The sequence below is a fragment of the Falco peregrinus genome, chromosome 3 (genome assembly GCF_023634155.1).
Source record: "Falco peregrinus isolate bFalPer1 chromosome 3, bFalPer1.pri, whole genome shotgun sequence".
NCBI classification, from domain to species: Eukaryota; Metazoa; Chordata; class Aves; order Falconiformes; family Falconidae; genus Falco; species Falco peregrinus.
Genome location: NC_073723.1, coordinates 14,897,232 through 14,924,777, shown reverse-complemented (window position 1 = coordinate 14,924,777; position 27,546 = coordinate 14,897,232). Strand labels below are relative to the sequence as shown.

Genomic DNA, 27,546 nt, shown 5'->3' with positions numbered 1-27,546 from the left:
CTTCACACATGACATCTACTGCCTCTTGTCAAAACATGCTGTAAGTGACAGATGTACCAACAGAAACATAGTTTATATCTGCTATTCTGAATTCTTCTGTAGCCAAACACTGATGAGTAACATCAGCATGTTCAAAACGTGCCTCTTGTTCCATCTCCCGCATCTGTCATGGTACTTACACGTTTCCTTCAGTCACAGGACTGCTCCTACCGATTTCTTGTGCTCATCTATAGGCCATCACTACCCCCTTGCTCCTGCCAATACAGCCACCCACTGCAGCAGCAGCAGCTCTGAAACTAAATTTTCAGTTCCTGCAGCCTGTATGACTCATCCTCCTAGACCCAAGAATAATCACAAGTTCACCAAGACCGGCTTGAACTTGATGCAATGCTTCATATACAAGAGGACTGTAATCCTCTGAATGCAAATGTCCATTTTAACCTGACAGTGCAAGCTAACAGGTTTACATTTGAATGGTGTTTGAAGTCAATTAAATGAAAATAATCAAACTCCTTAGAATTACTGTACTCTGCTCAGCTCTTCATACTCAATCCAAATGGCAGATTTGTAGAAAAGTAACACAACAGGTTATTTGACAGCGTTGATTATATTTGTTTCTAATGGCTAATATACACAGATAAATAGAAAAAGCAGCAAGGCCTTTATATTTCTGTTTATGTTGTAAGGCCCTGATAATTCACTGTAAACAAGACTTGCAACTCTGACATTCTGTTTGACTAGCCACAGCATCACTTCCAAGCAGCAAAAGTGTGCAGTGGTTGGTTGTTATAAGTTAGCTAACTATTTTTAATTGTATGCGTTGTTATTTTAAAACATGTATGTACAGAACTATATACAGTGACACCAAATGAACTGGCTGAAGCAGTGTGCTGTGAAATAAAAGGTCAGACACCACCCTGGCTTTGAGTAAAAACAAAATCTGATGTCCTCACACATCCTAAGCAACATCCTTTTGGTTTCAGTCATATCTGGAGTTGTATTTAAACTCAGGTGCTCAAGACTTGAACACTCATTCCTAGCATTAGCCTGGCAAACCTCCTAATCTAGTGAAGCCCTAATTAAGCAAGGATGAGATGGGAAATAAAGTGAGAATTACTCGTATTTGCTCCTGATTATCAGCCTCAATATTTCTGAATTCAAAAGGGGAATACCACGAAAGACAATTCCTTCAGGGTTCAAAGGCAGACCCTTAAAGAAAAACAGAGCAAATTTAGAATTAGATCTATTCATGAGAAAAAAACACTGTTTTCTATGAAAACCGGGGGGGGGGGGGGGGGGCGGGGAAGCAGAAAACAGAAAAAGCATTAAGAAATATCCTGCTGTGTCACACCAATGGTCTATTCAACCCAGTACTCCATGAACATCTGATATCTGGAGGGAGCACATGAGCCTGGCCAATCTCTTTGTAGTTCCCCAGCATCCACAATTATATTACAGGTTACCTTCCCTGAAGGCTTGACACCTAGGAGGTTTCATATTTCTATTTTACACAATTCCATAGTTAGCTAAAAATAAAAACAAGTAGGCTAAGGAAGGCTGAACAGTGCAGCAGTAAAGTATTTTAATTTCTTCTATTTAAGATTAACCCACAACGGAAACAAACAAGCCTCTGAAATGAACGTGTTCTGCTCTCTTACAGCATTAGCAGTCCATTCAGGAAAGCTCTACAGAATGCTCCTGAAAACAGAAAAAACTCTTACAAAGTCAATACTGATGGGTTTCTTCCGTGAATGCATAAAAAATGTGAAAGGAAATATAAAAATAACCATCACCCATCGAGCACCAAAGTCGTTCCAGGAGAGGTGACAAGGAGCTCCCATTTTAACCTCAGGCTGCAAGGCTCTAGGAGAGAAAGACTTCTGCTACATAATTTACAAAAAGCCCTAGCATCTGGCTCGATCTTTTAAAACAACTGAATTTTGGAAAGCAGCAAACAAGTCCAAAGGAAGCCACGCGCGCATACCCCAGTATCGTGGAAACCTACCTCCGAAGCACCAGTGCCTGTATGCAGCACACGCTAGCCACCGGCGGCACCTGGGAAGCACACGACCGCCGCCGGTCAGGCGCCAGCGGCCGCCCCGAGGAGCCCCGCACCGCTCGCTCGGCCCCGCCGCCGGGGCCCCGCGGCCGGAGCCCGCTTCAGGCCGGCAGCTGGGCCAGCCTCGCCGGGGCGGCCGCCCAGGGCAGCCCCAGCCGGCGGCGCGGAGGGGGAAGCCCCATCCGCCGCACCAGCGGGACCTTCCGCACCGCGGCCGCAAGGGGCGGAAAGCCACGATCCGCCTCACCCGCGGGCCCCGGGGACCGGGCCGCCGCAGGCGGGAAGGCCGCCGGCGGGCCGCGGTCACCCCGCGGCAGCCGCCCCGGCCTACCGTCCGCGCCCAGCGGAGCGGAGGCCCCGACCCAGCCCGCCCCGCCGGGGCCGCAGGCGGGGCCAAACGCGGCACGACGCGCCGAGGCAAGGAGCCGCCCCCCGACCTCCGGCCCTGCCGACGCAGCGCAGAGCGGCTCGGCCTGAGCCCGCCACCCCGGCTCGCCCGCGGGAAGGCGGCGGCCGCCCAGCTCACCAGAGAGATGGTCGTTGTAGCCGCCATCTTGTCCACCCCGTCGGCAGTCAGCGCAGAACCCTCGCGAGAGCTCTGCGGTGCGCGCGAAAGAAAACACTCTCGCGAGAGTTCCCTGGGCTGTGGGGAGAGCTCTCGCGAGAACTTCACGGTGTCACGTGACTGTGGTGTGTGGTCAGTCTGTCTCAGGACCGCTGTGCAGGGGTGGCGGCGGGACCCGGCCGGGCATGGGTGCTTCGGGCCTCGCCTCGCTTCGCTACCTGGGGTGTTCAGTGCCCCGTGGGCCTGGCTGCTCCAGCCCCGGCCCGCGGTGTGCGCCCCGGGGGGGTGCCTGGTCGTACGAGGCCTGCGCGGGGCGGAATCCTCTCGCGGGGGGGAGGTCTAGAAGCTGAGGGCTGCAAGGCAGACCCGTCCTGCAGGCAAAGGCTGTGCTGTGACATGCTGGAAGCGCGACAGACAGGGCCCTGGCTGTTGCAGGGTGGTCCCTGGTCTATATATGGGCATCCGGAGTTACATGCCCCAGTTGCCTATTGTGGAGATTTGTAGTTGCTGAATATGCAGGTTGAGAATGGATCCAGGACCCACCTGCTGAGAACTGCTGCAATGAAACGCCATCATGGTGTCTTGATTGTCCCCACCCTGCTGTCCCTTTTACTCTTTCCCAGTGGATCCAATCACTTGCATTAAAATGTAAATGCAAAGGCATGGTCAAACAACCTGGCACAGGTGATTTCTCTCGCAAGGGATGGAAGTGCTACTCCCAAATGGGGCTCCAAAAAGACATCGCTTCCCAAGGTGGCAGATCCACTCTAAAGAGAAAATGTTCTTAGTAAGGGACAGAGATACATGCTGTTACCCCTTGCACTTAATTAAACTGGCATGAGACTCTAGTGGCCTCTTGGCCCCACTATTGGAGAGATGCCAGACCAAGGAAAATCTACAAGAAGTTTACAGATTCTGAAAGCCCATTTTATAAAAGATTCAGAAAGTTCAGGCCAATAAAGTGTATCAAAAACAGTTAAAAGATGACTTAATGTCTAATTACCATTATGATAAGAAAGTCTTGCATTGCAAAAGTTGTTTCATTAGGAGATAAAGGTACACTGTGTGAATTGGAATATGAAATGTGCCGTATTTCTAGTCTATAAAGTGACAGCAGTTGACCACCAAAAAACATTATTGTTGAGTCACAATGGATTCATACATTACACAATCTGTCAAATATTCTACTAAAAGGTGTGCATACCACAACTATAATATATGGGCAAGGACTACCATCCTAGTTAGGTGATCAGGCTTGACTCTCTGTGTCTGAGGACACATCCCCTTTCCTGTATGACAGAACTCCAGAGAGTTATGTCTGCCTTGTAAGTGTGAGGGCAGGATTTCCATTTTTGTGCCAATGCCAGTTCTGTGAGGAAGGGTAAGTATCCTGCTGGACACCAAGCTGACTGTGAGCCAGCAACGCAGCCTTGCAGCGAAGCAGGTCAGTTGGTCTGTGCCAGGGAAAACCTTGCTGGCTGCTTGAGGGGACAGATCCTTCTTCTGCTCAACACTAGTGAGCTGGATCCAGTGATGAGCTCCCCAGGACACACAGACACAGACTGACTGGAGCAAATCTAGCAAAGGGACAGCAAGATGAAGGGATTGGAGCATCTGTCATAAGAGGCTGCGTGAGCTGGGGCTGTTTAGCCCAGAAAAAAGAAGGCTCTGGGGATCTCATGAATGTGTACAGATAACTGGTGAAGAGGGTAAAGAAGATGGAGGCAGGCTGTCCTCCGTGGTGCCCAGTGATAAGAGGCAACGGGCACAAACTGAAAAATGGGAAGTTCTATTTGAACATGGGAAAAGGCGTTGGGTTTTTTTCTGTGAGAGTGGTTGAACATGGGAGCAGGCTGTGCCCAGAGGACCCCATCTGTGGAGATACTCAGACCTGACTGCACACAGTTCTGGGCAACCTGCTTTAGCTAGCCCTGCTTGACCAGGGGGGTTGGACTAGAACTAGATGATTGCAGAGGCTGGAAGGGACCTCTTGAAATCTGGAGTGGTCCCATCCAACTTCAGCTGCTCTGTTATCTTGTGAAAGCAGCCTGTTGGAACACCCCACAGTAGCTGGTTAATGAAATTGTTATTGCTGAATGCAGCACACCCAGTAGCAGGGAAATCCATTGGTCAAACTGAACTGTGACAATGTTGAACAATGAATTCAGTTGGGTGAAATGTGTTAAAGAAGAGCTAACTAGCTCATCCGGGAAATGAAGCAGTTGGTGTATTAAGGAATTTCTCAGTTTGCAGAGGCAAGTGCAAACTTGTTCTGGAGAAAGTGATTTCTGAATCAAGCAGCTGTATGACATTCCTCCACTGAATTCCTTCTCTACCCAATTTGCCTGACTTTGTGGATAAGTCTGCTGAACTGAGGGAAGCTCTTTCACATCTTCTTAGTTTAACTGTAAGAGTGACTAAGAAATTATTGAGCAGTTTGCTGCGTGGAATGCTCAGATGAAATAAGCTACTTTCATACTTTCAGTGGCTTTATTGATTTGTCAGTTTGTAAAATTGGCACAGCATAGCACAACTGGAAAATACAGCACAAGTTGGCAGCTCAGCATAGCATCCTATCAGGGCAGACCCAGCCCAGCGTGATACAATCAGTGCAACACCGCAAAGCGCGGACAGCATAACGCAGGCAGTACCACATGGAGGACCCAGCACGGCGCAGCACACTAGCACAGCACAGCATGATACAGCTGGTTCCACAGTTCCACATGGCACAATGCGAACAGCATGGAGCAGCACTGCATGGCTTTTGCAACACAAGTAATTCCTATTTGCACCTTTCACCAACTGAACCTGACATGCGCAGCAGCTAATATGATTGCCCCTTTCTCCAGGCTAATGACTGAAGTTCCAAACACCACAGGAGAAGCAGGGAAGGAAGAGACATCAGGGTTTTCACCCTTAAGATGCTGTGAGATTTTGGAAGGCCGTAAGACAAACTGGGGAATGAGAAGGGTTCTGTTCAGCACCAGTGAAGTTTCTGCTGATCCGCACGTTTGGATCCAGCTGGTGGGTTTGGATTTCTGGGATCTCTTCTCATGCCATATCAAGTCCAGCTCACAAAGTCCTCAGCTTACACCAAGATGTGCAATTCTAATTACAGGGCATCACAGTGGTTCCTCTGTGCTGGGGAAACCTTAGCGAAACAGGAGAAACTGTGTATAGAATGGAATGAAGCAGATCGGAAACTGCACCAGAGCTTTCCAAGCCAGCTCCTCTCCTCCCTTCCGCAAGTATTACCAGCTGGCAAAGAGGAAAAAAACAGCTTTGGGACCTGCAGTGAAAAAAGCTTTCCCAGAGGGAAATTTATCCGTTTGGGGGATTCTTGCAGCAGCTTTGCATCTTCACAAACATCATTGGGAAGGGGCTGCAACAGGTGCTACCCCACTCCCCTGCTGCCTCACAACTCCCTTTGGCTTGCTGCTTCAGGAGTGGGACCAGAACATGTACTCCTGCTTGGTCCCGACTTCTCATGATGCACATGCGATTTCTCATGTTTGCTGATTACTCCTCCACTTGCTGTTGCCTTTTCACACCGCAGCTCAGGCAGACACCTCTCATGGACTGCAAAGTTTTAGGCAGGAGCGAGCGGCCCAGTCAGTCCTGCTGGAGGAAGTTCGGTCAGGAGCCCTGCAGTTTCTTCCAGTCTGGTACACTTCCCGTCCCCTGTGCTACAGGGGGACCAATCTGTCCCAGACTGCAGTGAGGTGACTCACAAGGGAGGAGACCGGTATTTGTGGAAAGCGTTTTCCAGGAAGTTAGCCAGCTTTTCACAGTCGTCCTAAAATGAAAGAAAAAACATGCCAGCAGATCAGTTTGGCTTGGCTAACTTGGGACATCTCCTTCCTTACATGATTCCATCCCAAGCCAACGATTCCACATCTGAGTTTTGGTATGGGAAAAGAACAATTTGCAAGCACATCTGGAACATACTACTAGTAACTATCGTATTTACTGAATAACGCCAAATGACCAATCAAGAATGGGACCTTTCTGTGTTAGGTGCAATATAGAGACAAAAGAGCAAGACAGTTCTCTGGAGCTTCTAGTCTGAAGGAACATAGCAGGTCCAGCTTCTTTTTTTAGTTTAATGACAATTTAATTAACCGACTGCTGGATCTAAAGTTATTTTCTATGGCCATCTGTTTCATAATATCCTCACTGCTAACAAAAATAAAAATTAATGTCACTTTTTGTTGGTCTGGGAACTGTTTTGTACAGAAATCTCTTCTGACACATTCAGGAGTAGGTGGTTTCAAACATATTTAGAATGTTTATTCCTTAAGAAAGAAATTACTGAAATACACAATGATATGTAAAGGATGCAAAACATCCCCACTTTGTATCATAGAGGGGTTTTGAGATTGCCAGAAACAAACACAAAATTCTCACTCAGATGAAAAATGCAGAATCAGTTGTTTTCTTGCTGCTTAGAGGCATCCCTTTGTCACTACTGCTGCTAAATTACTCCTTTTCTTTTAAGAAAAACCTTGGATTTTGAAGACAAGCTTTGTAGGGCATAGGTGGTATATTCTGTTAGACCAACCACTACAGTTGGAAAACCAGACGAACATTTGGGCACACAAGTCCTTCAGGTCAGAAACAAGCAGAATACTTCCAAGCTAAATACAGGCTCAGAGTTTTAATAAGGTGTAAGTCAGTTATACCGTCTCAGAGAAAAGGTTGCTGGTACCTGTGGAGTATGAAAGCTGTTAGAGAGGGGAAGATGTGTTAAAAGGAGGTTATCTCCTAGGAGAAAGGAAGAGAAAGATAATATATGGTCTGTGGAATGTGGACCTGTGTGAGGTGTATTCTACGGTACGAGGCTGCCCCAAATGCCATGTATTTTCCAGAGCACAGGAGAAAGCACTGCAGTGTGTCAGTGCCGAGCTGCACAGTCCCCATGCTCAGCTGAAGAAAGGAAGAAAGTCTAAATGTACTTTTTTCCATGTGTACTCACATAAATTCTTCACTCAGTGAAGCTGACCCCTTCCTTGTCTAATGTCAGCATCCAGAATGAGGAATTCTCCAAAACTTTGCCTACAGCCCCAGAATTCCTAACTTGTACAAAATAAAAATATTTTTAATTCTGTTCACGCTGCCTTTCCTTGAGGCTATGCTGCTGAGTAGTCTGAATGACTGGGCTGCTCTGAATTCTTTCTTGGGACTGTCTGCAAGCACCTAAGGGAAAGCCTGGAAGTTCAGTGTTGGGGCAGACTGTCTCTTCTGGCAGGCAGAAATCTGCAAAGTGAGTTAAGAGCAGCTGTCCAGGCAACACTGGGACAATTCTCTGGCAGATGGGAGGTGGCCTCAACCTCCTTCCCTTGGCACTAATCTGGTTCTCACATTAAGAATTGCCATGAGGTTGATGTAATTAACCCTGCCATCACAACACGACTGTCCCCTCAAAAGAGCAACCCGGAGTTAGGCATGGGCAACATATGGAAAAAAACCAAATGACAACAAAAAAGGAGCATCACTCCCTGCAAGGGGCTGGCCCCTGCAACCGCTCTCTGGCTGCTAGATGGTGAACGGAGAAGCTCTTACTTCTCTGAGGCATGAGGTGTCACCTGGGTTTGGGGACTGCAGCTGCATGGTGCATGCACGACTGAGATGAGGAGGGGTAAGGAACCTTACCTCATGGATGAATCCATAGTGCACCAGCTCTGTGGCCAAGTCCTTGGAGTTATCAGCTGCGGAGAGAGGGAACAGTGAGAACATGAAAGTTCATGCATCGCTTAGTTCCTCCTCTACCAGAAAAGTGCCCCTATCCCAACCTGCAGCACACCTGCATTACACTTCATCGTGCTTTAAGGGCACATGCTGTACACTTTTGGTTAGCTAAGTAACTGCTAAGTAATTCTGGGGCAGAGCACAGAGGTGGGCAGTGAACTGGAGCTGGACAAGGTACCGGGCAGGAATGAGCTCCGGTCCCAAATCACACAAAGCACAATAGCCTTGGCAATGTGTCACTTCAGAGATGTTTTTGCTTGCTTTGCCTCAGCATGAAAAGCAGGCAGGCCACTATCAGTAGGCAGAAAAACACAAGTTGCTGGTGAAGCAGCAGCTCCCAAGCATTGATTTCCAAGCTTTATGCTTTAGTTTTGGCTGTAAGGCAGTCGAGGGGCTCCAGCTGCATGGCCTCCGGAAGGCTCCTGCATGTTTTAGGAAGGAGCCTGCTGTGCTGGACCTACTCTGAGGAGTAGCACCCTTCCCCAGGGCCCCGGGGCTCCCCCACAGGAGAGTCCACCTCCCCCTTTGAAAGGTGTTGGGGAGACTGCACCGGTGTTGGGACTAAGAGAAGAATTCACTAGTGTTACCCCAAGAACTGCACATCACATGTGCCAAGGTGAAATGCAGGGTCTTGATGACCACTCACTGGACTCCCAACATTCACTTTAGAGTGCAGGTTACTACCATGTGCCAGAAGCTATAAGCTCAGGGTCTGAGCGGACAAGAACTGGTACCACGCAGATATTAGGGTTCTGTCTGCTCTTGCAATAGAAGAAGGAAAGAAAAGCTGACTGTAAACACAACCTGTGTCTAACACAATCCGAGCCTAAACCTGACCAGGGCCACCAGGAAATACTTCTGCATTCAGATACAAAAATTTACTTGCAATTAAACCTACTGGGCAGCAAGTCGTAGCTCAACTGTCGATGCAATTTGTCCTCCAGGATCAGCAGAAGAGTAAGCTGCAGAAAGAAGATAGTGCTCTTTACAAACACCAGTTTCTCCGTAAGAGAGAAAGGTACTGACTCTTCCATCAGCACTAGAAACTGCTGGCAGTGGTGAGCAGGGAGGATGTTGGTAGCTGCCGAGATGCTGGATGTCTTCGGTAGTTTGAGTGTCTTAGATTAATATTCTTTCCACAGTTACAGATCACCTGCAACTGCTAAACTAGAAAGAAGTAGAGTTAAAAGATGTCCAGACAGAGACCTCAGGGTCTTCCTGTCCTGCAGCCAGAGAGGGCTGGCAGCTTCATTCTTCTTCGAGCTTCTTTTATTGTAAAGGGACAAGAGTAAGTCCTTTGAGCACTGCAGCAAACTAGCTGAGACCAAACTTTTGCCCAGTCAGATGCCAGAGATGGGCACAGAGGGCAGGTCTTGCCCCAGTGCCTTACGTAGTGTAGGAACTGAATACTTACATGCCACTGGGTCTTGTCTTCATTCAGCTCCATGTTACACTGCATTTGCACCACCTAGAAGAGGCCAAAATCAACATCAGCTCGGGCACAGTCCCTCTGGCTCCCCCAGGCCTGCTTTACTGCTGCTCTCCAAGCATGACTTTCAAATTCCTACTTAAAACCTTTAATTCCAACTACCAGCCTGACCTTCCACTTCTAGGAATTGTCTAGGTGGAGCAGCTGAGGGTTTAGTCCAGTATCCAGCTACAAACCACAGCCATCGTCAGCTGACTGAGAGGTAGGTAAGAAAGCCCTGCACAAGGTGCTGTTCTGGGACAACTTTACAACCAGGGTGAATTCTTCTGCTCCATCTGCAAGAGGCAGGCTTCCCCTAAAGCTCTGCCCAAACTCTCTGTTACGTTTTAATGTTGTACTTGTTCATGACCTTATGGGATGACCAATCTTTAAATCAGACAAAAAAGCAAAACTGAAACTTTGTGAGTATTATTAAAATGACATGGATTTTCTTTTGGAAACCCTGCATTGCATCGCAGAATACTCAAATGCATTACACAAATACATTTTATTCATATATCAGCTTCAAGTTCCTGTGAAGGAACTGGGTCAGCTTCAAGCTGGGTCAGCTTCAAGCTTCAATATATCAGCTTCAAGTTCTCATGAAAATGGTTCACACCAGATGTCATGTTGTCTGGGCAAAGGAAAGCCAGCGACAGCATGCAATTGGTCAGCCCCAGAGACAGGAAACCAAGCAAGGAATCAACATTCCTGTCCCACGCAGGGTTTCATTTATATTCCTCGAGTTCAAGCTTATGCTCAGAGGTGAGATGCACGCTTGTTCCCTCCTCTGACCAAGTATCCCTCTACTATAGCTCCTCCCTATGACAAGCATGCCTGGGCATTTAGTGCTTTCAGTCAGGAAACCTGCTGTCCTCTGACCTTTATCATCTCCAGGCCATCCACTTCTGCAAGAGCTGACCAGTGTGACTGTATGCCCAGGGTGGGTGCCCTTCCTTTACACCGAGTGATGCCAGCACACTGTCTGGCTACGTGCTCCTTTGGATACTGAATTACGCTGAACTGTGCAGTGTCTTCAAGACATCATCAAAGAGAAGGTGAGTGACATTTGAGTGCATCATTGCCACCCGCTCCCCACCTCTCTACTTGATGCCCATGATCAAAGAATCATTTAGGTGGGAAGGGACATCAGGAGGTCTCTAGTCCAAGCCCCCACTCAAAACAAGACAAATAGTGAATTCGGACCAGGCTCTTTAGAGCTCTGCCCAAATGGGTTTTGAAAACCTGCAAGGAGATGCCATAACCTCTCTTAGCCCCTGCTCTACTGTTTAACCATCCTCACCATGAAAAAAAAAAATCCTTGGATCCATCCAGCATCCATATTCCAGTGCCTCCCAGAACAGACAAAAAAACTGCATTGTAGCTACACTCATTTGACACTTGCAAGTTTGTCCAGCTGCAAGTTTTCATGAAATCTGCAGAAACTCAGTACTTCTGAGATTACTAGTCATCCTCAAATTGAGTAAAAAGTAGTTGAACACATTGGTCAGACAAACAATGAACTCACAGAACTTTCCTTGGGGCACTAGGTGAAAAACCAGCATATAACAAATGCAAAGAGAGGAAAAGACGTAACTCCATAGGTGTACATTTGCATTTCTCCAACGTATCTGATTGATCACCGCAGCACTCTCGCTAAAAATAAGCACTGAGCAGTATGAATAAAGCATAAGTTAAGTGCACTGAAAGCTGATTCTCAGACAGATATGAAGAAACCGCTGCTGATGTTCTTTTCGAAGGCAGACATTTCATGCGATCTTGCAGGAATAAGAATTAGGTTTAGCCTCACATAGTATTTTTAACATTAATTAAATGCAAGTATGAAATCGCATTCATGTCGTCCATGGTAAGATGAAGACAGTGCCATAGGTGATTAACGATGGATGACTACAAGTGTCATTACAGGAAAATGCCCGCACAAGGAAATAACAGGTACCAAATGGGTTTTTAAGAAAAAGATGCACACAGACTGACGAGTTCCTCTGACTGCTCTCAGGGACGGCCGGCAGTTCAGGACACAGAAGCCACTGGAAGAAGTGCTCTGCCTGAGCTATGCCCCGATGACAGTGGCCAACAATCTTGCCCTCCCCATATGCATGTCAGCAAAGGACAAATGCCAGCTCCTGTCCCTGGGAAGGAATAATCCCCGGCAAAGACACAGGCTGGCATGGCCTGGCTGGCAGGAAAGCTTTACTGGCTCTGCTGGAAAGACTCTGGGGTCGTGGTGGGCAGCAGGTGAGACATGAGCTGCAATGTGCCCTGGCAGCAAGGATGGCCAACAGCGTCCTGGGGCACAGCCAGGATATTGAGGGAAATAGTTATTCCCCTCTACTCAGCACCTGTTAAACTACATCCAGGTACTGCATCTCATTTTGGGCCCCCACAACAAGACAGACATTGATAAACTGGAGCAAGTTCAACAGAGGGCCATCAGAATGATCCTGGTCTGGAATGCTTGCCCTCTGAGAAGAGGCTGAGGGAACTGGGCTTCTTCAGCCTGCAGAAGGGAAGGCTTTGGGAGGACATAACGGCAGCCGGCCTGTACCCATGAGGGGGTTTACACTGCAGTGTTGAATTGTTCTGTTCAGCAACAGATTACACCATGGTTTTGGAAAGCTTCACTTCTGCTCAAACACCCTTGCTGGTTTTGACGGGGGTAGAGTGAATTTTCTTCATAGTTGCTGGCATGGGACTGTGTTTTGGATTTGTGCTGGAAACAGTGTTGGTAATTCGGGGATGTTGTAGTTATTGCAGAGCAGTGCTTACATACAGCCACGGCTGCTTCTGCTCCCCACCACACCCCACTGGCAAGCAGGATGGGGGACACAAGAATTTGTGAGGGGACACCACCAGGACAACTGACCCCAACAGACCTAAGGGATGTTCCATACCATATGGTGTCGTGCTCAGCATAAAAAGTTGGGGGAAGAAGAAGGAAGGGGGGATGTTCAGAGCGATGGCGTTTGTCTTCCCAACTGACTGTTACGCATGATGGAGCCCTGCTTTCCTGGAGATGGCTGAACACCTGCCTGTCACGTGTAGTGATGAATGAATTCCTTGTTTTGCTTTGTTCTGCTTGCGTGCACAGCTTTTGCTTTATTTATTAAACCGTCTTTATCTCAACCCACGAGTTTTCTCACTTTTACTCTTCCAATTCTCTTCCCCTTCCCACCAGTGGGGAGTGAGCGAGCAGCTGCGTGAGGCTGAGCTGCCAGCTGGGGTTAAACCACGACACACTGCGTTGGTCCTTCCCTGCCTGGCACCCCTTCCACTCCCTTATGTGGGTCCATAAACCCACGTGCAATGACCTTCCTGCCCGTGACTTCAGTGTCAGGGCTTGCAGTCTCACCTGTGCAGTGCCAGGTAGAACACGGCCTGAGCTCAGCTGGCATCTCAGCAAGCCACGCAGTGTCAGTATCAAGTGATGATGGGGTTTCAGACCTACACCCCAACAACGAGGCACAGAAAATGCCATGCGACAGAGCTGCTAGTGGATGTGTGAGGAGGGAAGGCAGAGCCAGGGCATCGGAGGCAATGGGGCTGCTCCAGAAGACCTCAGGTGAAATGGTCCTCACTAGCTCCAGCCAAAGGGACTGTCGCAGTCCTGGGGCAGCCAATGCAACGAGGAGAACAACCATGACCCAGGTTGTTCTCACCCGGGTTGCTCTCACCCAAGGGGTTCAGCTCTCACTGAACCCAGTGCATGGCTAAAGGGAGAAGCGTTCCTGCAGCAGAGTGTCGGGAATAGAGACTGTCCACCTACCCCCAGTGGAGAATCTATCCCCAGCTGGATTTGACCTTACCTTCCTGGTCTCCACATCAAAGGGCTCTGGGGTGGGAGTCTTGGCTTTCTGAGGGTCCTCCTGGGGCTGGGAGAGTGCACGTGGGAGGGCGTGGGGTCTGGAAACAGCGAAGTTCATCAGGGGATAAATCCCATTCCTGGTACAGACACAGAGGGAGGACAAACAGCTGAGCCTTGTCCTCATACAGCCCTGGCAAGGGTCAGCTGTGGATGGCCATGGCCCAGAGCAGGGATCTGCACCCACGGAGTGGCTGTGCTGGCAGGTGGGCAGCACGGTGAGGAGGTGGCAGGCCACAGAGCTCCCCTCGCCCTAGCGCTGCAGCCCAGGTTTGCTCGGCCCAGGGGGGAACCGCAGAGGGGGTCACACACAACCAAGTACTGCTGCATTCATGGGATGCTGCAGCACAGTTCCCTGTCCCTGGCTTCATGCTGCCCAGAGAGCTGAGGGCTGAGAGAGACTGGGGGCCAGAGCTGGGCAGAGCTTCAACCCACCTGACGTCTTCTAGGAATTTGTCGAGTTCAAGGAAGGAGACCTCTGAGTACCTGGGAGAGAAACAGGACAGGAAGATTACTGGGGGAGGCAGGAGCGAAGAGCGGTGTGAAGCACTATCATGCCACGACAGCAGGATCACCAGGCCAGATGCAAGTCCCGAGCTCATGGCTATGGTTGCTGTGAAATCCTCACCTCCACTGCGCTCCAGGCCGACCCTCTCTCCGGATCTCTGCCATCACCATGTTGAGGTCCAGTTCCTTTATCTTCTCCTCTACCACATTCTCTGGCATCAGATCTAGGGCAAAGGCAGAAAGGGGCTGTCAGCTGGGAGGTCCCGTAACACGGACTCTGCAGCACAGATCTGCAAATCTTTCTCCCCAGGCTTTTCCACATCCCCAGTTCTGCTGGGGCAGCGATACAAGCTGAAATGGGGCAGGGCAGTCTCATGGTTACTCACACTGGTTGTTGATGAAGCAGTGTGCTGCCAGTAGCTTGAGGGAATGGACCTCAAAGAGAACCCGGTGGAAGAGCAGGTTGTTAGCTGTTGGTCGCTTGTCTGGGTTGAGGGTCAAGCATGACAGAATGAACTCCTGAGGGCCAAAGCACAGGCGTCAACTGGAGGCAAAGCAGGGCATCCGCCTGTTTCATTCCCACCACTTCTAGCCCTGGCTCGCTCTCCCACTCACATTTCCCAGGAAGCAGATTTGAGTGGCTGTTTCGGCCAGCGGGCAGCCGTGGGGCAGGGCAGGCAGTGTACGGAGCCCCCAGGCTGAGGGAAGCCGCAGTGCTCCAAGTGGGCAGCATGCTGCTGGGTACCCACCAAGAGCCCGGCCACAGCACCTCTGCTCCCGGCTTGCTCTCATCGAGGGGGGAGGCTGCAGTGCAAGCCCAGCAAAAGGATGTGGGGGGAACAGGCCGGCATGTATCCTGACATCCAGCCAGGAGCAGCTCTGAGAGCTGCAGCCCGCCAGGAGAGATGGTTCTGAGACTGGAGAAAGGGCAGACTGGGCCAGTGGGAGGGATTCCTGAAAGCTGCAGTATGGGAGGGACGCATCTGCTCATTTCTGCTCATTGACGGCAGAAAAGCAAGATCCTTTGCCTCTTCTGCATGCTCCAGTCTGGGGCCTGCCCTCCGGATCGGCTCTGAGCATTTTCTGTACAGGGATCTGGCTAGGGCTATTTAGAATAGACACAAAGACCAAAACATGATCAGAGGAAGGATGGCAGAGTGGGCACCCCCACAGTGCCCACAGACAGTCTAACCCCTCCAAATCAGCTGCCCCAGAGACCGTCAGAGTGAACAGAGATGCCGTTTGCCCCTCGTGCTGAAGGCTTGACAGAACAAACTCAGGGACACCACGCAAACAAGGGGACTGTTGCATCCAAGGGGGTAGGATTTACTATGGAATGCCTGGGGGAATTCTGAGATCAAACAAGAGAATTCAGGGAGTGTACAAACTTATTACGGGATGTGTAGGAGATTGGCCAAAGGAAGAGGATGGGTCCCCAGGGTTCAGCCAGCTGCACTCACCCGCATGTTGGGATCATCCAGAGAATGTCGTGCCCGCACGATTGCCTCCTCTGAGACTCGTGTGTCCCCATTAGTCTGGATCTCCAGCACTGCCATCTGGGGAAGAAGGAGTGCATTTGTGTCTGCACAAGGCCAAGCCTTGGGCCAGCCCTTAAGGGCTTCCCAAAGGGACACCCCCTGGCAGGGCAGCAGCTGTGGAGCTCCCCACCAGGACACACAGCCCGGCCAGGCTCCTGACCTCCTGGGCTCCCTAGTGCTCCCTGGCCGCTGCATCCCTGCCCTTGGGGCCCATTTTTCGCCTACTGCAGCACTCCAGGCTGCTCACAGGTTCCCAGCAGGGCAGACAGGAGAGGCTGCTCCCTGGGCACTGCGCAGACCAGGACACATTCCAGACAGCACCAAGAGCCCCAGATTCTGCCTGGGCAAGCTACGCTTGGCAGTGCACATCCTTGTGGAGCAGCACGGTTTGTCCCTGCCCCTGTGCCCTCCCTTCCCAGGGCTGTCACAGCCCGATGGAGATGAGGAGGCACCAGCAGAGATGGCCAAGAGGCACCAGCCAAGCACAGAAGAGGTGAGCTAAGCTTGTTATTGCACCCAGAGCAGGGTGGGCCACAGCAGCAAAAAATGTTCTGCTGACTCCAGCAGCAACGTCTCCATCACTGCAAGGGATGCTCAGCTCACAGTCAGATTTGGGAAGGGGCAAGGAGACTCCTCAGGAAGGTCCCCAGGCCACCGCAATCCCCAGCAGGCTCCGCAAGAACAATCCTGCCCTGTAACCAGGGGTCACTGAAGGTTCCCAGGCACTGTAGCCGTCCTGCTCCCTACCTCCAGTGCACACATCCCAAAGGAGAAGATGTCCACAGCAGTCCCATCAGCCTTTTCTGCAAAACCAAGCCAGAACCACATCAAGCCAGCAGTACAGGCCACCACTCAGTTACTCTGGGAACAGCCCTCTGCACCCTGCCTCATCCCTACAGACACCTCTGCCCGCACCCCACTGCCCTCACCCTTGCCCATGCCTGACCTCCCTCTGCCCACACTTCTGCTCACGCCTGCTTCCCCACCCCAGCACACATTTTCTTATGGCTCCCTGCACAACCCTTTCCTATTTATTCCCCTCAAATTTGTGCAAAAAATATTCAAGGTGGGGAACCACATCGAGAGCTTTCACACAGCACAAAGATTCTTTACTCCTTTTTCCCTAATCTTTGTATCATTTTACATGCTTTTAAGTGTTCGTGAGCTTATAGCCGACCTTTTCAGGGCTATTCACGGTCATGCTGAGATCTTGTTCCCAACCAGTAATTACTAATGCACGGTCCATTCCCATGCAGGCACAGCTGTTTTTCCCACGTGCATAGCTCTGCCCTAATCAACACTAAATTTTACCTACAATGTTATCACACAGTCATTTATTATCACATGATCCTGTGTGACTCATGGCCAACAGCTTTAGTTACGAACGCATTGAATAATTCTGTATCGCTGCAAATACATGGCATCCACGCCTTGCACAGGACCCCCCTCCACACCCCTCCGGGCACCTGCGTTGCCTGCACCCCCCCAGCAGTCAGACCCCACACTCACGGCCGTATTCCGGGGGGAAGAAATGCAAATTGCGTAGCTCTTCCCTCTCAATCCTGATGGGGCTTCGCAGGTCGTCTGGGAGGGCTGCGTCAGGGAACGAGAAAGGTCCTGCATCACAGCTCTTCTAAGCTGTTTTCCCAGAGCTGTGAGCACAGATGGGTGCTCCAGGGTAGCAGGGAGTCCTGTGTGCGCTCCTGCCCATGCAGACCACCCGTGGGGCACTCGCTCCCCCAGAGACCCCGCTGCCCCCACAACAGGAGCAGCAATTCCCTAACGGACAAAGGTCCCCTCTGCCTGCAGAGCCCAGGACTGCTGCTCCGTGCTGCAGTGTCTCACTGGTGAGAGATGCCCAGGGCCCACAGGGGAGGAAGGTCAGCCCAGGGACAGGACGGACATGCTGGGGCAGGTGGCAGAGGGACACTCACCATTTGCAAACACCCTGTGCCAGACTGCTGGTCAGCGCCGATCCGGAAGCAGACAAGCGAGAAGGCATGGAGCAGAGGACACAAACAGAAAAGAAGGTAACTCCAAGCTTTGCATGGGTGATCCTCTGAAGGACCCCGCAGCTCTCGCCTCTTCTGCCCAGCTGGAACCCCCTTGGCACACCACCCTGCATGAGCCCCCCGCATCCCTCGGCAGGCAGCCTCCTCCTGCTGACTCTCCTCATCAGCACTTGGAGCCACCGGCCTGCGAGGGTGGCAGCTTCCTACCTGAACCAATCTTTATGAGCCCATTGTGCTGGATGAAAATGGTGTCGCTGGTAAGGTTGCCATGGATGATAGGAGGCTCACAGGAGTGCAGGAAACTGGGGAAGCACAAAGCTGCCCTGAGCACGTTACCTGTGCCCAGCCCAGCGAGAAGCAGGACGGCCAACAGTGCGAGCGATGGCAAGCATACCTGAGAGCAGACAGGATCTGAGTGCACCAGCGCTTCCAGGCCTAGAGCAGAGACCAGAGCTCTCCGTCAGATGAGACGCCCATCAGAGCCCAGCAGCCAGATCAGGTCATTCCTACCTATTACCCAGTGACTGGGGAAATCTGCCCTCCGCTAGCCCTGCAGAGACTGTTACTCAAAGATGAGCCACACGCTGTCCCAGCGACAACAGTCTCCGTTCCAACCCCTGTTCAAAGAACACCATTAAAGCTGAGAACTCATCCTTACCGGCAGACAGAGCTCCCCCGAGCCACAAAACCCCAGTGCGAGCACGGATAGACACATCACGGAAGGCAAAGCTAGGTATGGTTCTGGGGTCCACGTGTATGTTTTTCTCTGTACACACCAACAGCAATTCTCAGCTCTAGGAGTGCCTAACTGCACTGGTGTGACACTGAACTCAAACTTCATGGCAGGGCTTGCAAAGTCAAGCACAGGGCCCCCAGAATGGTCACCCAGCTCCTCAGTCACAGCCAGCCAGGACCTGCCTGCAAAACCATTAGTCAGACCCATACTGAGTGGGTTTGCAGGTGAAACTGGTCCCTTCAACCCAGCAGCAAGCCTGCTGCCCCTCATTGAGGGTGGTGGAGATGCAGGCCTCCTGATGCAGCCCCAGGAACCATCAGCATCACTCAGCTGAACCTCACTGCAGCAGCTTCCAGCAGGTTCCCACCCATGAGGTCGGATCCTGACAGCAGAATCCATTTCTAGGCTGTCCCAGGGATGTTCTGCTCTTGCTCCAGCCCTCACCAAAATGCCATCTCCCTACAGCAGAGAGTCCCTGGGTAACTCAGGGAGCAACGATACACACTTGTTCTGCCTTAGAAGAGACCAGAGACCCTCTCTGTGCCAACGGACACAGAGCTACCCACTTCACCTGAGGACACCCTGTGCATGCTCCCAGGGAACCTACCCTGGCATTCATGGCCTTGTGGTTTTTCTTGGTTTTCTTCAGGAACTGTTTCAGGCTCCCAGAGGACACGTATTCTGTGATGAAGATGACCTGGCAGGGAAGAGAGGCATCAGCTTCCCAGGGTCACTGCCCAGCCAGCGCCATGCACAGCCCGTGGGCTGCACCAGCCAGCAGCATGGAGCCTGCACCAGCCCTGCACCCGGGTGAGTGCAGGCTGCTGGCAGCAGTGTGCCGGAGAAGGAAGGGGAGTTCTGGACAGCAGGGTGAGGAGCATTGCTGGGATCCCTGCATGGCTCCCACTGGCATCCTTCCCACATCATGGGGACCCCCCCAGACATTTTGCCTCCCTGAGACCTCCCTACCCGTGCCTTTGAGTCTTTCACATCCAGCCAGTATTTGTGAAGCTTTACGATGTTGGGGTGATCCACAAGCACCAGCTGCTCGAACATGGTCTTGATCTTCTCCTGCAGGCAGAGAGAGGACAAATGAGGTGGCAGGTCCTGGGATGTTGGCAGGACACCTCCCAGAGCAAGGGAACCTGGGGCTGGGGAGGAGGCTGTGCCCCCGGTCACAGGAAAAGCTGTTTTCGGGGTACAGAGGACACATGGAGCTGTCTTGGAGAAGCCAAGGGAAAGCGCAATGCTACGAAGGGAGGAGTGCAGCGTGACAGGCTGTGATTAGCACTGCTGACTGAAGTGTGCCCACCCAGAAAGGAGCAGCAGGCAGTCCCAGGGCAGTTGGGCACAGTCCCAGCTGGGGAGGGATGGCTTACCTCGTGTGCTTTAAAGGCCTTCTTGTCAGTGAAGAGCAGCTCATTCCACACCACCTCCACACCCTCCTCTGTGTCCATGGCAAGGAAGGTGCTCTGGATGCCTGGCATGTTCCCCTGATTGACCTGTGAGGCACAGGAAGGTGTGAGACAGCCCGGCCACAGGCCTGCCCACCGCTCCCAGCCGCACCGGAGGAACGTGCTGCATGGACGTGAGTGGTCCCTGCTATGGCTCCTGTGGAGGAGTCCAGCCCACAGGAGGCTCTGGCCAGGAGATGGTGAGTGGAGCAAACCCCCAGCCCACTGCCTTGCCCTCGGGACCCACCTGCGTGGGAGCTCAGGCATTACAGCAGCCTGCACCCTTCCTCTGGGGTGTGACGGCACAGGGGAGAGCCAGAGATTCAGAGCAGCTCCCCACGCCAGCCCTTCTCAACTCTTGTAGCTCAGTGAGAACTCAGTGGTGACAGTCACCTCCTGGCCCCACTCCTGCATGCAGATGGGGACCCCCACGTGGACCCCACTTCTCAGCAGCCATGGGGGAGCAACCCACACCCACAGCTGACGGTCACACTCACGCTGAACAGAGCAAATCAGAAGGTCTGGGCAAACGAAAGCCATATCATCTCTTTTAATGTCATGAGGAGACTGAGGGCAACCGCCCACATGCCATGGTCTGTCTGATGAGTTCCCATCCCCAGAGGTCACAGAATCATAGAACCATTCAGGTTGGAAAAGACCTTTAAGATCATAAAGGCCAGCTGTTAACCCAGGACTACCAAGTCCACCACTCAACCATGTCCCTCTCTACCCCGTGGAGAGCAGCTCTACAGACATCACCTCTGCAGGCCACATCCAGCACGGACTCAGCCCTGTCCCTGCGCTGGGTCTCTGCTGATTCTGCCTTGAGGGCAGCACCAGATTGCTGGTCCCCAGGCCAGCCAGGACCACTGGGTCCCGCCGCCAGCCCAGGTAAAACCTGCTCAAAAGGCTCCCAGTTCTGATAGAGGCTCAACAGCACAGAGACACCCCAGACCCAAGAGCAGTGGGTCCTGCCTCCCGGCAGCGATGCCTGCTGCATCCCAAACTGCCATCCACACTGGAGTCTGTGCCCTCACTCTCCCCTCACAAAAGCATCACTGCACAGCAGATGCCCTGCAGCCTCGGACCCGTCCCCTCCTTCAGCCCTGGCAGCTTGGACAAAGGCACGGCTGCCCACTCCCATCTGCCTCGCGGCAGCAGCAGCACAGAGCTGCCAGCAGCCAGATGAAAAGAGGGATTGTTCTGCTGCTTCCCGGGGCAGGTACGCAGCGTCCCACCGCCGCCGCTTGGACTACTGCGGCACGGGGCAGCTGTGGGCGCAGGCGCAGGCACCCAGCACCCCCAGCTCATTAGCAGGGGACAGATGGGCAGCTCATGGCCCAGTTCCTGCTGGGGACACACAAAGCACCTCTGTTACTTGTTCTCTCTGCTCACAGGCTCCGTGTGCTCCACACAAAGCCCAGCACGGACAGCCAGTGATGCGGCCAGCTGGCCTCGCTGACCACAGCCTTCCCGGCAAGTCCCAACAGCCTCCCAGGGTTCCCAGTACAAACACAGCCAGCAAAGGAGCACCCAGCAAGGGCACTGCCAGGGCAGCTGCTACCGGGGGTGGTGGGGAGATGGCTCAGCCCTCACCAGGATGCCCCCACGGCAAGGCCATCACATCACACTGTGAACCCCAAGCCGTGGTCGTTCTGGCTGATGTTGCTGGTGGAGAGCAAGGGTGAGCTGTGGCAGGAGGGACTGCATGGCCAAGGGGGAGCAACAGCCTCAGCAGGAGCTCTCGGCAGCTGGCATCAGGCTGGGAATCACTGAATCACAGAATGGTGGGGGTTGGAAGGGACCTCTGGAGACTGTCTAGTCCAACCACTTGCTAAAGCGGGTCCTCCTGGAGCAGGTTGCACAGAGTCACGTCCAGGTGCGTTTTGAATGTCCCCAGAGAAGGAGACCCCCAGCCTCTCTGTGCGGCCTGTCCCCGTGCTCTGTCACCCTCAAGGTAAAGAAATTCTTCCTCATGTTCAGACGGAACCTCCTGTGTTGCGGTTTGTGCCTGTTGCCCCTTGTCCTGTCGCTGGGCACCACTGAGAAGAGCCTGGCCCCGTCCTCTTGACACTCGCCCTTAAGGTATTTGTAGGCATTGGTAAGGTCCCCTCTCAGCCTTCTCCAGGCTAAACCTAGGCAGGTCTCGGTGGAGGCTGTGCCAGGAGCAATGGAGGCCAGGGGCAAGTGCCTGTGCACCATGAGGGTCTGCTGGTCACAGAGCGCTCTATGAAGCTGCTCTTCCACCTCTCCTCAAAAATGCCACTGGAGAATCAGCTCACGACCTTGAGAAAAATCCTGTCCTGAAACCAATGAGTGGCCAGAAATCCAAGAAAAAGGAGTCAAATGGAGAACACAGACCTGAACATCCTTTTGCTTGCCACAAGGACACGTGGGAGCAACAGAGCTCTGCATGGACATTACTGATGCATGGCTTGAAGGCACAGCTGGGTCTGAAAGCCTCAGGTGTCACCTCCTCATCTGTCACATCACAGGGTCACAACGTTCCTGTGTGCAGGACCCAGCAGGACCTACAGCAGGACCCAACCTGCATGGCCACCGCACCCCGCACCTCCCATCCTCACGCTTGGATGAAACCGGCTGCCTGCCAGCCCCGTCCCGTCCTAGGCAGGCAATGCTGCCTCCCACTTGCTCAGAGCTCAATGTAAGAACAGCTGTGCTGAATCCGACTGGCCGTCTGTCCAAGAGTGACCCACAGCAGAAGTCCAGGGTTGTCCCTCCACCGTAGCCCCCCAGCTTTGAACAACCTTTGAATACTCGGTGAGCCTGAAGTGGTATCCTGGTGCTTAACGCTCTGGACAGTGGATCTGTTGGTATCTGGGAGGCTCCGGTACGTGGTTAGGAGCATCAGACAGGCCCACAGGGGAGGAAACGTTCCCTGTTCCGTGCAGACATGAGCGTGCTCAGTCTTGTGCTGAACAACAGTAAGAATGATACAGAACAGCTGTCTGGCACACTGAGCTCCAAGACTGCATAAATAAATAAATGCTGCATTATAATCACAGAGGTGACTGGGGACAAAAGGAACCAGCCACAGGTCACCTTGATTATCTCACGCCATGCCTTTCAGAGTTCCCGGCAGCTCTGCATGCTGCTAATGGTGGACACCACGTGGAACAGGCAAAACTCCAGAGCCAGACTGGGCAAACTCCCTGCTCAGGCTGCTTCCAGAAAGCCCTTGGCAGGAGCCAAGGCCAGCCTGGCAAGATCACTGGGGACAAGTAAGCAAAGGCTTACAGAAGATCAGATTGCATCTTACAATAAATCACTCCCTTTTGAGCTTTTCACGTCAACAAGGACTGAACAGTCCACAGAAAAAGGCTTAGTGATATAGCTCTGGGGCCTTAGGAGAGCGACTGTTAAGCAAGGAAGGCATGGGTCTGGAGAGCAATGGACAGGCATGTCTGCTGCCACTGGCATTTAGACCCAATTTGGAGAGAAAATAATGACAAAGTGGGTTGTTACCTTTCTCGGGTCGCTCTAGGAGACTGGGAAAAAGGCATGGCCATGGCACCTGGAGAAGAGGGTACTCTGCCAGTCCTCTGCTCCTCCCCTGACACCCACACTCACATCCTCAGGACAAGCATGTGCTGGCCCCATTTCTCGGCAGGGTCATCTCGCTGCCCTCCAGTGCCCCCTGAAAAGCATCCCTCCATGCCATCTGGACCAGCACATCCTAGCCACCCATGGGACACTGAGCAGTCCCAGAGGCCTCCTTTGCTGGTGGCAGTGCTCCCAGGACCTCAGCATGGGAGCAGGATTGGGGCAGGCAGCTTCTGGGTGAGGGAAGCAGTCCAGCCCCTAGCACAGCCATGGGGACCAACCACCGGGCACTCTCCCATTCCTGAGCAGCCACCTCGCATCCTCACCCCCAGCACAGACGTATTTCTTCTGCACCCACTCTCCTCTCTGCCCTCCTGCCTGCCAGAGGCAGGCAAAGCACCCAGTGGGGCTCCAACCCAGTGGGGCTGTCCCTCTGCGAGGGAGGCCAGTTCCTGCCTGCAGGTGCTTTACCCAAATAATTTCCAAAGTTGGGTACAAGTTTATGGCTGTGTCTTCAAAGCAGCCCAGTGGGCAAAGCCTCAGCCCTTGCCTTGATTCATGCCAAGCAGTGGCAGGGGTCACGTTACCAGCCCTGACTCCCCCGACCATCAGCACCACTGAAGAGCACATGCAGACCCTGCCTGGAAACCCATGTCTGGATCGAGGACCTTACTGCGCAGAGGAAGGATAACCTGGAGGTTGCTCAGAAACAAGGCAAAGGCACTGAAAAAGTTCCCTCTGCCTGGTTTGGCAGGGGCTGCTGGGGAAACACAAGTGCAGGCTGCGCCACCGGCCAGGGCAAACACCGGCAGGGAGGCGGCTGCCCCAGGCTCTGCAGGAGGGATGTGCTGGAGGGCAAGAGCAAAGGGGCAGGCAGGCTGGGAAGGGGGTGCCAGGCAGGAGGCTGCAGGGGTGAGCAGTGGGACAGTGACCCTCACCCTCCATTCCTGCAGGGTGCCTTTGCCCCCGCAGAGCTGCCAGTGCCGCAGCGGGGGGGGGGGGGGGGGGGGGGGGGGGGGGGGGGTGAGATGCAAAGCAGCAGTGGGTAAGGGGAGGGAAACAATATGCGCGCTCCGGAAAGCCAACTGCATCCTGGGCTGCATCACCAACAGCGTGGCCAGCAGGTGGAGGGAGGTGATGTTCCACTCTTCTGAGACCTCACCTGCAGTATTATCGCATTTAGCTCTGGGGTCCCCAGCATAAAAAGGACACGGACCTGTTGGAGTGAGTCCAGAGCAGATCACGCAGATGCTCAGGGGGCTGGAGCACCTCTCCTACAGGGACAGGCTGAGAGAGCTGGGGTGGTTCAGCCTGGAGTAGAGCTGGCTCTGGGGAGACCTTAGAGCACCTCCCAGCACCTAAAGAGAGCTGGAGAGAGACTTTGTACAAGGGCCTGTAGTGATAGGACAAGGGGGGAACGGCTTTAAACTAAAAGACAGTAGATTTAGGTCAGATATCAGGAAGAACTTCTTTACTGTGAGGGTGGTGAGACACCAGAACAGGTTGCCCAGAGAAGCTGTGGATGTCCCATCCCTGGCAGTGCTCAAGGCCAGGCTGGATGGGGCTCGGAGCAACCTGGTCTGGTGAAAGGTGTCCCTGCCCATGGCAGGGGGGTTGGAACTGGATAGTCTTTAATGTCCCTTCCAAAGCAAACCATTCTGTGATTCTACGATTCTATGAAATAGTATGTTTCCTTCCCACACCCTGGGCCATAACCATCCCAAGAAAGACCATATTAACAGAGACACAAAAGGGCTGTTAAAAAGGCCACCAGAAGACATCTGACCAGGCTGGAGGGTAGACCAGGAGGCTGACCCAAAGCCTCTGAGCATCCTGAACCTGGAAGAAAGAGGACCAAACCTCCTCAGGGCTTTTCTGGACTAGTACCGAGCCAGAGGACCAGAGGAAAGATGAAGTTTTGGGAGCCAAAAGCCCACGAACAGGCACAAGAGCAAGGCCACTACCAGCACTCTGTACACTTGCCCTGTCCATACTGGAGCCAAGTTTCCTTCCCAAGTTGGTGGCCAGCTTCTGCCTGCTTGAGCCACTCCATGTGGGATGGAGCCCTTCCCCACCCACCGCAGGCTGGCAGCAGCCCTGTGAGCACCCGTGGCCCTGCCACCTGCCTGTGGGCTTCCGAGTCATCCCTGGTGCAGCAGCCATCACTCTGGGTGCTGTGGATGGCCCTGGAGACAGGCAGCCAGGACATAAGAAACCACTGTCTGAAGGACACAGGGCAAAGCCCAAGAGACACCCAAAGGGAGAGCCAAGCAAGAAGGACGAGTGACTAGCTGGATTGCAGGCCCCCAGGCTCTCCGGGCTCGCTGAGACCAGCCGTGCCATGCTGGTAAGAGCACCAGGACCCACCTGGTCACACAGTGACAGCAGACGTGTTGGATGCTACAAGTCACAACTGGCATGCGCCTCTGTCAGGGGAGCAGTGCCCATACTGCGCTGCCACAGAGCAGAAACCCCTGGTTGCTGGTAATGACAGGAGGGCTAGCAGGACCTGAGGATGGTGATGCTCACTGCATGCACAATTTACCTGCCTCCTCATGATACCATGACATTTTATCCCTTTTGGTGCCGGGAACTGGCAGGATTTGCTGAGGCCACAAGGCTGAGCAGGGAACACGTCGTGCCTGGGAGAGCACTTTTGCAGTTAAATCCCAGCGTAGCCCTCCGCTCCAGTATCTCATAAGCCTGGGCAACAGTAAAGGCTGTGTCTGGGTTTCTCAAGGGACTTCTGTTCAGGTTGCAGCTAGCAAGGAGGTGCTGCTAAGGCACAGGGACACACCTTAGGCAGCAGAGACTGTTCTCTCAGAGCAATGTGTGCAAGAAGCAGAGATGGAGGAGTGTGTCCCTGCTAGGACTCTCTTTCCAGCCCGCTGCCTGAAGCTGGGGTCCTCTTGCCTTCTCCAAACCATACATTCCCTGGTCCTGACAGAGGCTGCACTCCCCTCTCCAGCACCCCATGCTAGGGCCCCATGCAGGGCAGGGGTGACTGTTGCAACATGGAAATATTTTTTTAAAACTTGTGAAAGGAGAAAAAAAAAGCTAAGAGGGCTGAGCCCCCCCTCTGACACCTCTCCTGCTCCCTTCAGCTTATCAAGGGACAGGGAGAGCAAACAGCAGTGGCAGGCAGCGCTGCGCAGGTCCCGTGGGAGCAGAGGCGTGCAGGCAGTGGGCAGCCAGGGAGTGAGGGGGACTTATCCATGGTCCCACCAAGCACTTGTTGTTTTGTGGGTGAAGAGCTGATATATCCCACCCTCCTGAGCTGGGAGCACTCTGCCCAGGGTCTCAGACAGCAGCATGGCTCCAAGCCCTTGGCTTCCTGGGCCCCATTTCAAGCATCAGAAGTGCCACAAACAGCCTTTTTGTCCCTAGGGAGGAGCCTGGGGCCAGCAGCACCCCAAGCCATCACAGAGCAATCTGCTCCTGAGCCTGGCTGAGCCGCTGGCTAGATTTCACCTTGTGGCAGGTATGCCAAAGGTTGTGACAGTAGAGCTAGCTGGAGGACATCCACCCATACTGCTATCTGCAGTCCACAGCAAAACAACAGATCAAGCCTACAATGTCCTGTGACTCTGCAGGAGCAGGACGAGGGCTCTGCGATGCCAGATAAACCTGTTCTGTCTCTATGATCCTGTTACACAATTAGCAGGTGAAGGGAACACATGAGATGGAAAATATTTTGATTCCAGTGAAGCATTTGATCCTACCTCTCATAAAAACATATTCTCAGCACTAATTCAAACCAGCACGGATACAAGGCTAATACACTGTCAGCTGAAGAGATCTAGCTAGCCGAGCCAGGATGGTGATTTGCCTCTTAGAGAGCTGGGTGACAATGGCACAGGTCAGGGCGAGCTCTGCTGTGGTTTAACATCAGTGCAATCACGGAGAGAAGTGAGGCAGGTACAGGTGAATGGCACATGTTGTGGACCACGCTGGAGGAGCAGTGAAGCTCAAAGAGGAGAGAAGGAGCAGAGCTATGGGCAGAAAACAGAAGTGT

At 52.7% G+C, this 27,546-nt stretch overlaps 2 protein-coding genes across 9 annotated transcripts in view; both read right to left on the bottom strand.

Annotated features, from left to right (window-relative positions):
* The window catches only part of PUF60 (poly(U) binding splicing factor 60), a 31,094-nt gene extending 28,354 nt beyond the window's left edge, over positions 1–2,740 (bottom strand). For 2 of the 3 annotated variants that reach the window (XM_005235196.4, XM_055799331.1), the window contains exon 1: positions 2,586–2,740. In XM_005235196.4, coding sequence (XP_005235253.2) covers positions 2,586–2,612 — 27 coding nt within the window. In that variant the 5' untranslated portion in view covers positions 2,613–2,740. Of the gene's footprint in view, positions 1–2,005; positions 2,027–2,585 lie in introns of those variants that run through there. The other variant, XM_013297422.3, reaches the window with a different exon arrangement.
* Positions 2,741–5,100: 2,360 nt separating this feature from the next.
* NRBP2 (nuclear receptor binding protein 2) overlaps positions 5,101–27,546 on the bottom strand; it is a 30,080-nt gene continuing 7,634 nt past the window's right edge. For 4 of the 6 annotated variants that reach the window (XM_055799327.1, XM_055799328.1, XM_055799324.1 and 1 more), the window contains 17 exons: positions 19,893–20,015; positions 19,483–19,584; positions 19,121–19,210; positions 18,172–18,212; positions 17,985–18,079; positions 17,700–17,723; positions 17,275–17,358; positions 16,513–16,568; positions 15,688–15,783; positions 14,614–14,746; positions 14,349–14,451; positions 14,156–14,206; positions 13,665–13,800; positions 9,787–9,840; positions 9,271–9,334; positions 8,277–8,332; positions 5,101–6,420 (listed from right to left, as the gene is read on the bottom strand). In XM_055799327.1, coding sequence (XP_055655302.1) covers positions 6,352–6,420; positions 8,277–8,332; positions 9,271–9,334; positions 9,787–9,840; positions 13,665–13,800; positions 14,156–14,206; positions 14,349–14,451; positions 14,614–14,746; positions 15,688–15,783; positions 16,513–16,568; positions 17,275–17,358; positions 17,700–17,723; positions 17,985–18,079; positions 18,172–18,212; positions 19,121–19,210; positions 19,483–19,584; positions 19,893–20,015 — 1,377 coding nt within the window. In that variant the 3' untranslated portion in view covers positions 5,101–6,351. The other 2 variants (XM_055799325.1, XM_055799326.1) reach the window with 2 other exon arrangements.